General features: G+C 40.9%; 1 protein-coding gene across 1 annotated transcript in view; it reads right to left on the bottom strand.

The window, feature by feature from the left end:
* RCE1 (Ras converting CAAX endopeptidase 1) overlaps positions 1 to 15,808 on the bottom strand; it is a 226,335-nt gene that overhangs the window by 186,431 nt on the left and 24,096 nt on the right. Inside the window, exon 2 of the mRNA XM_085625516.1 lies at positions 9,788 to 9,890. Coding sequence (XP_085481642.1) covers positions 9,788 to 9,890 — 103 coding nt within the window. The remainder of the gene's footprint in view (positions 1 to 9,787; positions 9,891 to 15,808) is intronic.

Here is a 15,808-nt window from a genome sequence, read left to right on the forward strand (position 1 = left end):
GAGGAAGTCTATTGTTAATGAACGAAAACTTCCCCAACCTGCGTACCAGGTCCGCAATCTACGTGTTATCATCGATGACCAGCTTTCAATGAAGCAACAAGCCATCAAGGTCGCCTCAACCTGCTTCACCATTCTTAAGTGGCTCCAAAAATTATTTGGATGCTGCCTGGTCCCACTCAAAGAACTGTGGTCCAGGATCTTATTACTTCTAGGCTGGACTATGGCAAAGTCCTGTATCTAGGAGCCAATAAGGAGGTGACACGTAAACTTCAGGTGGTACAGAACTCAGCTGCCAAGCTGCTCTGCCAGGTTCCTAGAATGGCTTCCATCTCAGGCTCGCCCCATGACCTTCACTGGCTCAGGGTGGAGAACCACATAAAATTCAAAGCCCTGAGTTATATGTACAAAATCAAATCTGGCACGGCACCTCAGTACCTGAATGCCTTAGTCCACCCTTACCATCCATCACGCCTTCTTCGTTCTCCCACTCAGGCTAAATTCTCGGTGCCCAGGAATAGACTGTCGCGAATGGGTGGTCGTCTTTTTCTTATCTGGGCCCCTATTTGTGGAATTCTCTCCCCTGGTCATTTCGTAACGAAACCATCTATGCGAATTTCCGAAAATGCTTAAAAACGTGGTTATTCAATCAATAGTTCCTTTTCTACTCTGTTCGTGTCAGGTAGCGCCGAGAAACCTCTGGGTAGCTGTGCGCCTTATGAAATTAAATAAAAATAACAAAAGCGTTGGCTGTTCCGCTGCATACATGTGATGATTTTTCAGAAAAGAAACTAAAGAAAAAAAACGCACAACGTTTACTCGTTCGATTGGGGAGTTCTCTCCCCTTAACTTTTTTTGGGTCATTGATGTGGTGCACCTCTATGGCCTATATTATTAAAATGTTTTAGGGTTATTGACTTTTGAATTGTGAATGCGAAGCTTTAGTCTGTACTTAGCGATACTTGTCTGATTACAGACTATCCTGAAAATCTCTACTAAGACCCGAGGAGTGTTCCCTGGCTCTGGAGCCTCATTAAATTTTCATCTGCAATTTGGATGATATTCTTTGCACCCACTGATTAAAGCCTACAGAGTTAAAGATTTACCCTGTGGTACTCTGATTTGGAAAGCTGCAGAGAACTTTCCAATTGACTGTTTTGAGGGGATGATATGGCGTAGATTCTTGGGCCTTAGGAAGTAGGGGCCTGATGCACCAGGAATGGTTCGGTAAAAGCAGTCACAAATTGCGCAGAAACCTTTACTAAATACATTCTATTTTTGCAAACCGACATGTGTAATAGTAGGTCTTTTGGCAAACCCCTATTAGTAGTGGGTCGCAATACGACCTACCTCATAAAAATTAATAAAGTAGGCCACAAATTGTGACTCATTATGTACTGCAGCCATCACAGTGATGGTGGCCTGCTGAAGTCAGCAAACCACCATGTCTGTGATTACTTTTAAATAAAACATACTTTTTTTTTTTAATGCTACCTGTTTTGCTTAAAAGGAAAATGGGATACGTCTCAACAATAAAAACAAAAAAATGAACCGTAAAATGAATATTTTTTAAGAGTAATCTTCCCTTAAAAAATATTTTTTTTCAACATTTGCAATGGGGGAAGGGGTCCCTTGGGTAGACCTTCCAGTTTGCGAATGGCTTAGCTGCCTCCTTTGAGGAGGTGGTAAAATATTAATGTTTTGCGGCTGGAATTCTATCGCAAAACATTAATACATACCCTTCCAATTCAGTGTTTGGAAGGGGCACCCTGAACACACCTCTGCCAAACACAGAATCAGCATTAGGTTTCAAACCCAAATTGTGATTGTGTAACTTGTCACTGAATCGCAATGCGTTGTCTGTACTTAAGAAAATTGACTATTTGCAATCACATGTGGTTCGATTCTGTGAATACCAGCGTTTGCAACTGCAGCAATCCTTCGTACATCTGGCCCTAGATGCATTACAGGTATCAGACTTGAGAACGCCCAGACAGCCTCATCTTTAGCCTTGAAGGACAGAAAAAAATGGTACTTTTCTCTTTCATAAGCTTTGTCATCCATTCTTCTTGTATGGATACTTCCTCATTTAAAGAAATGCATTAGTGGCTAGCAAATATACCAAACGTTCAGTCTTTTGTATGTGTTCTAACATGGTACAACAATTAACCATTGTAATTAGTTCTAACTGAAGATTGATTCAAGCCATGGAACAAACTTACTAATTGCTAATTAGACTAGTCTGCAAGAAAAACCTTTTTATTCACTATACCATGTAATTTACTCTCCAGTTTGAGTAACTTCTTTATATGAAGACCTTTTTGATCGGGGGGTGAAATTACAGCATTCAATTCGGGGGTGTTTTTTTGTCGTTCTTGAGTGTAATATGTCACTGTTGCAGGATGCCTAAAATATAATTAATACACCATTGTGCATTGTAATCTTTGTAGCAGGCATCAAGCCAAACTCTTGTTATTATTAAATTAGTTTTGCCACAGTTAAACTCGAATAATTAACATTAACTCTGCTAACCCTGAGATTGCACGTTTTTTTTCAGGAACTTAAAGGCTTAAACTCCAAGTTTTTAAAACCGCAATACTTTTTATTTGCTCTTAGTACTATATATGGTTTTTTCATACAAGAAAAAGGAAATAAATAGGCTAATGGACGACATTCGTGTTAAGAGAATACAATAGTATATGAATTGATATGAATTTTAGGTGCATATTCCTTTCTTTTCTACTTTCTCAATACAGAAGGGAAAATGTATAAACTAGGAACTGATTGCCACAGTACAAAGTGCAAACTGGCTTGAGACGCACACTAATGCCCAGCTACGTGCAAAAAAGATGCAGTGTGCATGCTGATCTGATAGGTTGGAGTGCGACCACAGTCCGATGTGTATATAAGATCAACTCTACCAGGACTACTTTCCACTAACTGTGTAATGTTATCAAACAAATAAACTCTCATAAATATGTGACCGAGTGTACAGAAAAGATTTACAAAAACAGTCTGAATATACTGCTATACAAAACACCAAAAACGAGGAAACTGACAAATACAGAGCATAATGGAAAACTATCGAAGAAGATCAGAAGTTTAAGGTACAAATCAAATAAACCACATTACTGTGTAAATGTGGTTCTCGGCAGCCTCACCCCTTATTGGAATGTCAGTGACAATCATAAAAGTATACATAAAAACTAAAAAGAAAAATATACAGCTATAAATGCATATGTTTACGATAAAATAACGCTGATTTGCTAAAGCTCCCCACTCTTGCGCATATGTCCTCATTTGGCAACCATTGTAAATAACAACGGGCAACTCTACAATGCTTAAATGTATGCCTCCTTAGGAGAGGTCATAGAAAGCTTGCTCTAAAAATGGTATAAAAATTAACAATATAGAATAAAATGGAGCAGGGATTGAGCAGAGGTGCCGTCACAAATGCATTTCACTCCAACTAAATCACCAAAATATCCCAAAGGAAAACATAGTAAAAACATGTAGTACCAGCTCTAAATCTCAATAACAGAGTTGTCTCCCAACTATTGCATACTAGGTCACATTAGGCTCCAAACTGACATTAGTTTTTAAATAGCATATTGTCAAAAAAATGGCTTACTAAGTTCCAAGCTTTCTCTTTGAATAAGATTATCAAACAATGAATGTCTACCTAAATCAGAAAAACTCAGCTGAACATATTTGAGCCAGGGAATATTCAGGCCATGCTCACATCACAACCATCAATGAAGGATTGATTCAAAGTAGCCTGTGGATTAATCCACACTGATAGCCATAACAAAACAGACCCCTACTTAATATTGTCCTAAAGGTAGGACAGAGCAAGTATTTGATGACAAAAATAGTGAGATAAAGACTGGGGAAGGGTGAGAAGGTGCCTGTAAAATCTATTCTCCTCTATTTGCAGAGCACAACAATATGCAAAGCCCCAAATCCCACTCCCATAGCTAGCAATAGGAACGCATTCTTTCCCATCCCTTAAAGACAAGGGAAGAGATTACCACCTACATCTGACAAATATTAAAAAGCGAGCTCACAATTTTAGAAAACGTAGGAATGCGGTACCTAGTATTACCAGCCCAGGAGCCGCTAGAGTCAAACACAAGCCCTAAATAACCAAAACTAGCCACACACTCTTTTCAAAAGTGGCAGTCACAGTTAAATGATACCAGTTATCCCTTCGGATTTCAATCTTCCATTTTAGCAGAACCTCTTTGTAAATTGTATATGCCTTCAAAACTTCAATGGCGTTCCTGGGTGTGGTGGTCAAGATCTAATGCAGGTTCCAATTTGCACGAGAGCAAAAACCATCGAACAAGCAATGAGTTTCGGAAACAGATCTGCACGCTGACTCGAGTAAAGATCTTTTTAATTGAATCACATAAAACCATATACAGAGATCCTAAATTACATTCCCGAATTATTATCGTGCAAGCAAGCCAGGAAAATGCCTACATTCGTTTTTAATTAAACAATCCAAACATTTATCAGGATGGGGCAAATGTCAGACTAACCTAAGGCAATTAGGCAACGGCTGAATAACATTATCCTCTAACACCTTTGCAAAACCCAGTAGGATAATAAAGGCGGCTATAGGAGGATTATGATACCCAAATCTATATTCAGTGATTCACTCTCCACCATTCTCTAAAACATTCCACAAGTTATAAATACATAATCAATAATAGAGGCACACCCCCTTCCGTGGAAAGGCAGAATCCTTGGCTCATTGACATATTTGGTCTCATGAATATTAATAAGGTCAAAGGGCAGAGCACAGAGGCCAAATTCAATGCCTCTGAGATGGGAGGAACCATGCATGAAAACAGCATCAAACCAATGTAATAGGGGTGCCTAAGACATAAGTGGGAAAAGTAAATTTAGTGTTAAAATCAACACATATCATGATATTACATTCTGATGAAAAAGATTTATGCATTGTAATACGTTTATCAAATAGCTTAAAAATAGCTAAGAATATTCTAATTTACAATGTTTAAGAAATCATTGTTCTAAACAGTAACAATGTAAAATGTAAAACTATGTGAGCCAACCACCTGGTTTACTTATATCTCAGTGCTAAGTCCAAAGGAATGAAATTCGCTCTAACCCAAACTCATATGCCTCCTTCGGGACTCCCAGAATTAGAAGGAATTGCAGGTATGGAATAACAAGTAAACACATTACACTCAATAGGAGCAGTAGCCCAGGTTTCTTGCATTATTACAAATTCATACTTGCCAATCAGCGATACGTAGTCTGGCTGAGTCAACTTATTATGGATCCCAGCAAGATGCCATGAGAGAAAACTAAACTCAGGGGCATTTTTCATGGTTGTAAGATCAGATACAGTCTCTATTACGCCATCAACCTGTCCAATTACACGGGGAAGGCACAAAACATCAGGCAGACCGGAGAGTCAATCAATCGCTGATAAACATTCCAATGCCGCAAACCTGTTGGAAAACGGCGAGGTATTAGGCAGTAGGCATGGATTGAATTTAATTCAATCTTGGCCCTAGTGGGAGACATAACTAGGATTGAAAGGATATGCAACACCAGAAGACTTATAAAAACAAAAATCCAAGCGGAATGGGATGAATATGCGAACGTCCTGAAAAAGAAAAACTGGGCATATCTAACAGACTGCGCACTATGTTGGGGTCTCTGAAGTTAACAATACAATCCCCAGACAGGACCTTAGGGACCGTTCCAACCCAATCACTCCTCTGGCCATAAGTATTTGCTTGTTGTGCATGGTGCTGAATCCCATATGCTTACATAACCCGTAAAGCACCTTGCATACCAATTGATCACTGAACTCATCTTGAACTAGTTTGGGCTTGGGAACATTGACCAAGGCTAAAACAAATGGCCTTGCAGAAGGGGTCAAGTTCAAAATATTCAACATTTGCCTCCTTGGAAACCTGCTGGGAAAACATTCCCAAGCCATTACTAGCAGTATGCCCAGTTAGTAAAAGTATGAACATTAGCTGGGACAACCAAAAGGGAATGGGGTAGACACGTGGGGAAAAGGAGGCGGCATAAGGGTTGGGTCAGTGGAAATAAAATTAACGGTGTTCAGATGCGGAGTGCCTAAGGAGGAGACAGGACTGCTGCACCTGCCGCCAAAGGCGACCACCCTATGGTGCACTTGGAAGGCCACCAGAAATATTACACGAAGTGAGTTTAATGACATCCAATCCATCTAATGCATCTTAAGCTGCACTTTTAATAGCACTTCCAATCTGGCACATAGGTCGTTCATCAAGTCCGGCTCACTCAAAGACACCAGAGTACTGCATTTACAGCTAACTCCTTCTTTGGTGCCAATCCCCCTCCCCATGGTTCCCCCTCTTTTCTGTTTGACTGGCGGTTCATTTGGCAAAGGGATCACATTACGCATAGGCAAAGTACTAGCAAAGGATTGTTATTGTCCACATAAACATATATATTTCCCAGCACAAAACTCAACAGTTTCTAAATGATTGTCCACAGAGGAAGAAACTGCCCCTTTAATCGACAGCCTTCTTTCCGTCAGAGCGACCTCTTTAATACTTCGTCCTACTGCATGCTCCAAAATGGAGTCTATAGTTGTCCCCTTGGCTGCAGGTGCAGATTTACTCAAAAGTTCTCTTCTTTCCCAGAATTGGAAGTGGTTAATCCAAAAAAGTAACTCATGAAGGGGGGTAGACCAGCCCAGCCTCTTCTGGGGAAAGACGTGCCTGCTCTTGGCCCGGTCTTCGCCTGGGCACATCTTGTGCACGTCCGTGCTGAGCATGGCAAGCTCTAATTTATACACCCACCCAGTGCCAAACAGCTCACTGCCTCCTGGCTGACAAAAGATTGTGGTCTCTGGAGTCCTGAAGACCCAGGAAAAAGCGTCCAGCACTTCAGGCGAGTGGCAGGCTCTCATTTATATGCCTGCTCAGTACCAAACAACTGCCCCACCTCCTGGCTGGCAAAGGATTATGATCTCTGTAGTCCTGGAGAAAACTTGTACTACTGCAGCTGCTAACAATCGCTGTATGAAGAACAAAATGTAATGGATGCAGCTTATACAACTTGATGTTGGTGTAGTGTTCCAAACTACTGAGAACCAGTTAAATCTCTCAATTTTCATGAGAGCGCAGGTTATGACAATGGACTGAACTGAGCTGCCTCAGGCAGGTCCTGCTCCTGTTTCCTCCCACCAGCTCATTATCACTTCTCTTCCTAACAGTTCTAGGCCTTTCTTTTCCCCATCATTTCTAAACTCCTATGCTCCCTATAGTTCCTACCTTTACCCATTTTCCTAATGCACTTGGCCTCCCCACTTTACCTTTTCTGTTTCCTCTGCTACATGATTTTTTTTTTAACTGCCTCATTTTTGTTTGTTCTTTGAATTGTTCCCAATTGCCTGATTCTCTTGCTTGGTTGCATGGCCACCAGTTAACTGGCATTCGCCCAGCACGATTCCAGGTGTTGGCAAGACCCACAAATTCTCAACAGGACATGCTACACTGTCCACTGTACAGGCATCCAGCACAGCACACATATGCAATGCAGTTAAATATCACTGTGCTCCAGAGGCGGCTGGTGTAATTATTAAGTAGTAGTTTTCACATGTGCGAGCAAAGCAGGTTTTCCGCCCGAGAAATTTTAAGGAATTGATGTATACTGGTGCAACTTTCAAGACTATTTCTGTGAGATATGGACCAAAAATGTAGTTCTTAAAGGTATGTATAAAGGAAAACTCAAAATATTTAATTGAATTTCTGGTTGACCCAGAAGAGGGATATGGTACCAGGCAAGAGAGCGTAGGATCGCCCCTTTACAATGCAAAACACATAACCTAGGATATAAATGTACACAAAGAGAAACTTGCAATTGTGTTCCTGCCTGTCCACTTTTGTGAGGTTCTATTGGAATCAAACATTACACAAATCATTGCACGGATCACCCATGCTTGGCCCGCGCATACCTTTTTGGTGGACTCCTCCAGCTGATCTTATAAGAACCAGTCCTGTGTATGATAGTGCCGAGATTGCTCAGTTATAGCGCCCTATACTGTAAGAATGGATGTCTCATTAAAAAATACACACCCTGATTTCACTGATGTATGACTGGCCTGTGATCCGACTGCAGATACATTATCTTGTATTGTATGAAGGGGACCTGACTGTACACAGAAATATATCTCTGCACTGCATGAGCAAATTGACGGAAGCTATAGCGACCTATACTGTGCAAAACTCACCCACATGCACAAGCTTAGCTGTCTGTATTATGATAATACAGACAAGAGGGAATCGGTTGCCACAAATATCGCTTTGTGCTGCATGAGGGAAATGAATGCTCAGATGTAGGGTAGTTGTGGAGTAAAACAATTGGAAGTATAACGCCATATCCTTTACGGGTGACCCTAGTGCAAATACTTTAGCCCGGCTGGTCCTTGTGCTGAATGGTACACTGTATGATACAAATAATGACAGAGGTGTCTCAGGCACATTGCTCTGGAGGGTTCTACATCTGAGGACTCTGGGTCAAAAACACCCATTGCCTGCTGTGACCTTACATGTTTCATTGCAAGTCTGTTCCTTCAAATGTAGTGACTCAGTTCTGCTTAGCTTTAATAGAACTGAGTCACTGCATTGGAAGGGAACAGAGATTCAAGGAGATATGTGCTAGACTGGAGCTGCTTCGAGACCTGGGTAGCCTAAAACCACAGCAAGGAATTATTATTTGTACCTCTGGAAATAATACTCCACTATGAAACCATTTGTGTTTATGTGCTGAATGTCTGAGGTGACGCTCAGTTTCATTTTCAACCCCTGACCCTGGAATTTCGTTTCAGACAGACTTCCAGTGATACCTTCGTTTGACTCGCCTTCGGGGCACAAAGGTTTGCGCTAACGATAGAAATACATATCAGCATGTTTTGTTCATAAAACAGGAGGCTTTTCTCTTTGATAAGAGCAAGTGGCACGAATAAAAAACAATCTTGATGACTGACAGCACATATGATATACAGATCTGTGACGTTTGCTAAACTGAGTACAGCCAGCGAGAATAACACAGGAATATTTTTTCTTAATATAACCAGCTGTACAAATTCCAACATGTGCTCAGACAAAGGCACCCAATATGAACACTAAAGTATACACAAGAGCCCTACATACTTAGAAACATAATGAAACAGGTGGAATCACATTGAAGAAAATAAACATAGGATTTAAAACGATGTTCCTAAAATGTAAAGTACTGAAATTGTTGTGTGGTGGTTTGAGACTAGCCTCTAAAAGGCTACTACACACAGATCTTTGACCAAGTAAAACAAGCATTGGCATAGCCAATAGGTCTCGCCTTTGGGACCTTATAAGTGTTTAGCCATGCAACAGTTGCATAACTAAACACTTATAAGGTCGCAAAAGCGAGACCTATTGGCTATGCCAATGCTTGTTTTAACTGCTGCAATCTATTGAAGCCTCACAGAGAACATCAAAGCGGCCGTGAAAGTGATCGCAATCGCGATCAAACATCGAAGCGGCCGCGAAAGTGAAAGTAATCGCGGTAAACCGCGACGCCCGCACACATGCACTGTAGCTCTAGGCTGGCCTGGTAGCACTTTTTGGAGCCCTCTGAAAATGTCTCGCCAGACCAGCGCATGCGCTGGCTCAGGCGAGACCTAAAAAGGAATTCATTTAGGCACAGTTCCTGCAAACAGAGAGGTTGGACAGAATAATAATATTAGAGGTTTCCCAATTCTGCAATTTCCTACCTTAATTCCGGTCAGCTCTTTCCACACCGACACAAAGAGAGGCGAAAGGGCAGAGACAGTCAGCACGCTGGTAAATCTTCTTTTAATGACTGCAGGGTGGTCCCTGAAAGGGCAAAGAAAGATTAACTTAAAACAAAGCAGACTTCAAAAGCCTTGCATGGAGTATCAGTGCAGCACGTCAGGCTGCAATAGGGCAAAGGTAGGAATCAGTGCCAGGGTGGGAAGTGGCGTTTTATATGTATATAGTTATACTGCTCAAACTGGCTGCAAAGCTATTAAGCATTATATAATGGGTCACAAGCCAACATGAAAATGGAGGGGGCGCTGTAGTAGCGTAGGGCTGCCGGAGGAAAGGAAGAGATGCCCTAACCAAAATTGTCTGTGACAGACAGGTTACACTGCGACAATGTGCTGCTGCTTGAAGAATAGGGTTCAGTACTCTTTCTTGAAACAATCTGCAATGTGTGTAACAAAGGCCTAGTCACATCAACGTTAGTTTCATAGGCATTCTGGAGCAATAGCATCTGCAGTGAGTACAAACAAAGTCCAACAATTCACATCTCTAAAAGTTGTACTGGGAAAGTCTTTCAAGTCAGCAGAGCTTCCCAACTGCCAGGCCCTTCACACAACTTACTGTTCTATCTCGATCTGAACGATATAATGGGATAAGGGATAATAAGGGAATGTGCAAATGCTTTTTCAAAATGAAATTTCTATTTGCCATGTTCTTATTGACTGTCCTTATCTACTCACTCGTTAAAAAAATGTACAATCTGTTTTTTTAAAATATCTGATTTGTTCATGGTATGAGGCAATTATCTTTTTGGCGAATATGTATTTTTTTGATGTTGCTGTTGGTACTGCACGTTTTTTAATGTTTGTTAAACATCAAGGGTTCGTTTTTAATGATGTTATGTGAAGATGATGGTTTATGTGATTGTCATATGATTTAATGATCCCGGTATTTATGTTTTATGGACATACATCTTAATAAACGTATTATTATCCTATCCCTTCAAAGGCTGGGTGTTTTGTACGTGAATGGGTTGATCTCTCGCCTGGATGCAGTCTTAAACAACGACGCACCCAGGCTGGCAGGTAAGAAAATCGCGGCAATAATGTTTGCCGACGATACTCTCTTATTAGCTAAGTCACCCATGGGGATACAGCGTACATTGGTTGGGTTCCACGAATTCTGTATTGATCATGGTCTACAAATCAATGTAGACAAAACTAAATTCATGATTTTTAATCCCCCACGACGCACCAGACCCCCTCCTATACTGGACACAGTTTCGCTTGAGAGAGTGCAGACCTTTCAATACCTAGGTGTCACGTTGAGCGAAAATTTTTCCTGGGTGCCTCATCTCTTAAAATCCCAGCTTAAACTGACTCAAACAGCGGGTGGAATATTGAAAATGAACAATGCCTCAACATATAGGCCCATAAGCCCAGGTTTAGAAATTTACAAAACCAGGGCTAGATCAGCGGCCCTGTATGGGGGTGAACTATGGGGGTATGTTGTGAGTCCCGAATTAACTAAAGCGGAGAACAGATTCTTGAGGCAGCTGCTAATGCTCCCGCAGAGTACCCCCCTTATTCCTCTTCGGCTTGACCTGGGCCTACTCCCAATCCAGGAGGAATTGTCTCTTAAACCCCTCAGATTCTGGAGGAAATTATGGCTAACTCCTGAACTCACACAATATAGAACCGAACTGCAGGAAGTATTAAACCTGAGCAAAGCTGCGCACATCCCCTGGCTCTCCTATGTCAAACAGGAACTAATGTTAATGGGTCTTGTGGATTTGTGGTACCAGCCAGCGATTGCCTGTAGTGTGATCTCAGGAAAACACCTTACCCAGTCATATAGAGCTAGATGCACTAGTGCCTGGCTGCATAACTCACACATTGGTCCTATGGTAAATTCTTTTTTAGAGTACAAATCTGTATACTCCTTTGAGGACTATTTAAATGTAATCTACCCTGTGCTGGCCAGAAAGTTATACATCCAATGGAGGTTCGGCTGCCTCCCCCTTGCATGTTTCACAAACAAGTGGTCTAGCTCCGGGGTTTCCAAATGCCCTGGCTGTGGCTCGGATCTAGAGAATGAATGCCACATCCTTTTCTTCTGTCCCATGTATAGCAGAGCTCGGAAGCACTGGATTATACCTGTTTGTAGGAACCTGGGCTTTCGTAAATATGCAGATGCACTTAGAGTCTTTAAATCTAACACAGCAGCTCACATTGTGTTTGCACTTTCCAAGTATCTCCATGCATTCTGGATAAAAAGGAGTTTTTTAATTCGAAACAGTGCCTAGACTTATCCGGGGTGTTAGCTGAAAAAATTTTGTCTTTTATTAACTGATGATGTTTTTATTCTGTATTTTATTGTATTGTGTTTTTATTGTTACTTGTATGGGCGAAATAGGTCGAAATAAAGTATTATTGAATTGAATTGATAAGGGATAATAAGGGAATGTGTAAATGCTTTTTCAAAATGAAATTTCTATTTGCCATGTTCTTATTGACTGTCCTTATCTACTCGCTCGTTAAAAAAATGTACAATCTGTTTTTTAAAAATATCGGATTTGTTCATGGTATGAGGCAATTATCTTTTTGGCGAATATGTATTTTTTTGATGTTGCTGTTGGTACTGCACGTTTTTTAATGTTTGTTAAACATCAAGGGTTCGTTTTTAATGATGTTATGTGAAGATGATGGTTTATGTGATTGTCATATGATTTAATGATCCCGGTATTTATGTTTTATGGACATACATCTTAATAAACGTATTATTATCCTATCCCTTCAAAGGCTGGGTGTTTTGTCATGGAACTCACCTGATGCTCCAATAGTCCAGTCTCTGTTTATACTCGACTGACTCCAGACACACATGCCAACATAAATCGCCGTGTCTTCCAGCTGACTTTAAACCTGAACCTAGAGACAGTTCCCTTTGAAAGAAGTCATGGACTGTTACACCAAGAGTACAATGCAAAGACTGAGGACAGACTTGTATGTCAAATATGAACAACAGACTACCAAAATATCGAGGCCAAAACATGGAAGAGCAAAAGAATAAGAAGGTAAGTGCATACACATAAGTAAAGATTTACTATTCTTAACTCCACGTCTACGTACCAGGAATATACCTATATTTTCTCTAGGTAATATATGTGGTGTTAATTAAAGTAAACTTACACATACCGAAACAATATTTTGGTCTCCAACATTTTGTCCACGATATTCTGGTACAACGATATCCTGAAATCAATATTAAGGTGGTATACCAAGGACAGTTGGTTGAGGGCAAGAATAACCTCCACCGAGAGAGAGATTGACGAGTTAAGAGCCAATGATGTTCCTCAGCTTTTATTCACTTTATAGAACAGGACTATCCTAAACAATCCATGATCCTTGCATATGAAACTGCCCAAACTACGAGGAATGTAATACTTGTGAATTCAGCAGCATTTGTGAATACTAGCTCTGGACTAATCAAATAATGCCTGATGTGAAGAAATTAAAAACGAACTGACTGAAAGTATTCAATGCAATTAAATTCTGGCATTTAAACAGACTGTACTTTGTAGATTAAAAACTGACTGATCAGCAGGGATTGTACATTGCCTGTTCTACCTGGATTGATCAATGCCTGGCCAGTCTGGATTAAATGCTGCTTGAGGTGCCTGGATTAAACACTCACTAACAGAAATGGGAGGAAGGGTTTAAATGCCTCATCTGGTGGAATTCTACGTTGCCTCGCCCGGAAGAAACCCTACACTGCCTGGTAAAGCAGAACCTAACACTGCCTAATCTGAGTGAAACCAAGCAGTGCTTGCTCTGGGCTGCAGCCAAACATTCCTGCTGAAGGGAATTAAACCATCTATGTCAGAGCAGAGGTGTTCACACAGGAGGATAGGCCCATATGAGGGCTGGAGGGGTTTGAGATGATCTCAGGGCATTGAGGGGCACGAAAGACCCTGGTTAGCAGAATAGTTTGGTATTCCTCTAGGAAAAATTAGCACTGAAAGCAGTGTTGTGATTTTAGTCAAAGAAAATAAAGTGGCTCTGAGCCACACTTTATTAGTCCTCTAGTAATCTTTTTTTAACGCCATGTCCAAGCTGGCACTAGATGTCAACGTGAAGTCTCCAAATAACTTTCAAAATCTTACCCCTTCATTTTAGATACATTATCACACTGTAGACATCTTTCCCTAATTTGGCTACACATTTAAGAGTTATATCTGGACTTAACGGTTAGAAATGTTATATGTGTTTTAATCTGCCAAATTGTCCCATATCTTGTGAAACACAATCAGTCAATCCTGATATTTTAGCCAATAGCACACTGCATTCTAAGACTTGCAGTTTCGGATTTAAATTTGCATGCCGGAACGTTTTAGCCCATCTTTACCAAGTGTTTTGTGCTAAAAGTCAGGACTGGATGGAACTGTCACACGTGAGTTAGGACCAACAGAAAGATAGGCAGGATATTATGTCAATATAAAGGGCAAGGAAAAAACAACAATTTTCAGTCACAATGGGTTCTAGAGTACCTTACACTTTTTGACCCATTTGCTTAAAATAATTTTCCAATCTCAGATATGGGATGTATTACAGTAAGATTTGCACTTAAAATGTTTGGCTTGCTGTCTATGTCTTACACTACATTAATTTTATGAAATAAATTGCAAACTTGCAAAATGTAACTTTTGTTTTTGTTTTAAATTTTATAGAAATGTATTGGCTAAATTTCTGTTGAAACTGTTTCACACAAGGAGGCATGGCATTAAACTGTTTGAAGATGAACAAACGCGAGGGAGTTGAATATGGACTGTTCTGTGCCCTGTCCTGTAGGTTTGTTTTTCTTGCTGCAGAGGCAAAATGAGTGCCACATCTAACACCTTGGAGAAGTGATGACAGTGTCAGCAGTGCAATGGAGTAATAATTACTTTGTACATGCTACGGTAGGAGTGGGGGATGATGGTGTCCCTATTTCACGGGTCAACAGGATTACTGGATCAGAGTACAGAAGTAATAAAGGACTAATGTGCCCTTTGGGGCAAAAATGAGGTTTTACTGCATCTGTAGTAAAATCAGTGTAGAATAAGCAACTCAGGCAGGCATTCTTTGAGCGCTCCATAGCATGAAGGGTGTAATACTGTATTCTCACTAAAGTTGGGAGGGGTGATTACCATGTCTGTACTAAAGCAGGACACAAGTACTTGTATCCGAACTACAGCACTGCAGAAATAGTCTGTCAAATAACAGTGGGGAGGTGGGACTACTCTGACTATGCTACAGGGGGGGGGGGGGGGGGGGGGGAGAGGAAATGCTATGCCCATATTACAGAATGAAGGAAGGTTTAATATTCTTACCATAGCAGGCTAAAGGGTTATTGTGCAAGTAAAATCATTGTGTTCTTGTAACAGAAGAAGGATTATAGTTTTCATTCTAAGGAAGGGAAGAAAGATTAATGTGTCCTTTGGAAAAAACAGAGGAAGAATTTAATGCCCTTGCTATAACTATGAAGGAGAATTATTTTGTTCTTTTGTCAGTGGGAGATCCGATTGCTCTGTTCATAGGACAGCATGAAAGCAGGCTTCCTCCATTTCACTATACGAGGATCGGATTATTGTGTCCCCAGCTAAAGGCCAGATGTGTTGTTCACATAACTGACAGAATTACTCCTTCTGTGCAGATACTGCACTTGCTATACCTAGCAGGCAATTTACACCAAGAGATATATTGCCATATGAGTCCCAACAGAAATGCTCTATGTAGCTACGCAACCCTCCGCTTGATTTTTGTCCCTCTCATTTGGCGCGTAATGCTACACTCTGTAACAGTTACCTAACAGAAGGAGTACTTCTCATCAAAACTGATTTGGTTAACCTCTTCAATGCCCGTGACGAGCTGGTCTCGTCATGGGCCGCGGTTGCGCTGTGCCCATGACGAGACCAGCTCGTCACAAACCCCGCCCGCTAATGAAACGGCCGGCACAGGGCGGGGAAAGGG

This window comes from Triturus cristatus, chromosome 9, assembly GCF_964204655.1.
Source record: "Triturus cristatus chromosome 9, aTriCri1.1, whole genome shotgun sequence".
In the NCBI taxonomy this organism is placed as follows: Eukaryota; Metazoa; Chordata; class Amphibia; order Caudata; family Salamandridae; genus Triturus; species Triturus cristatus.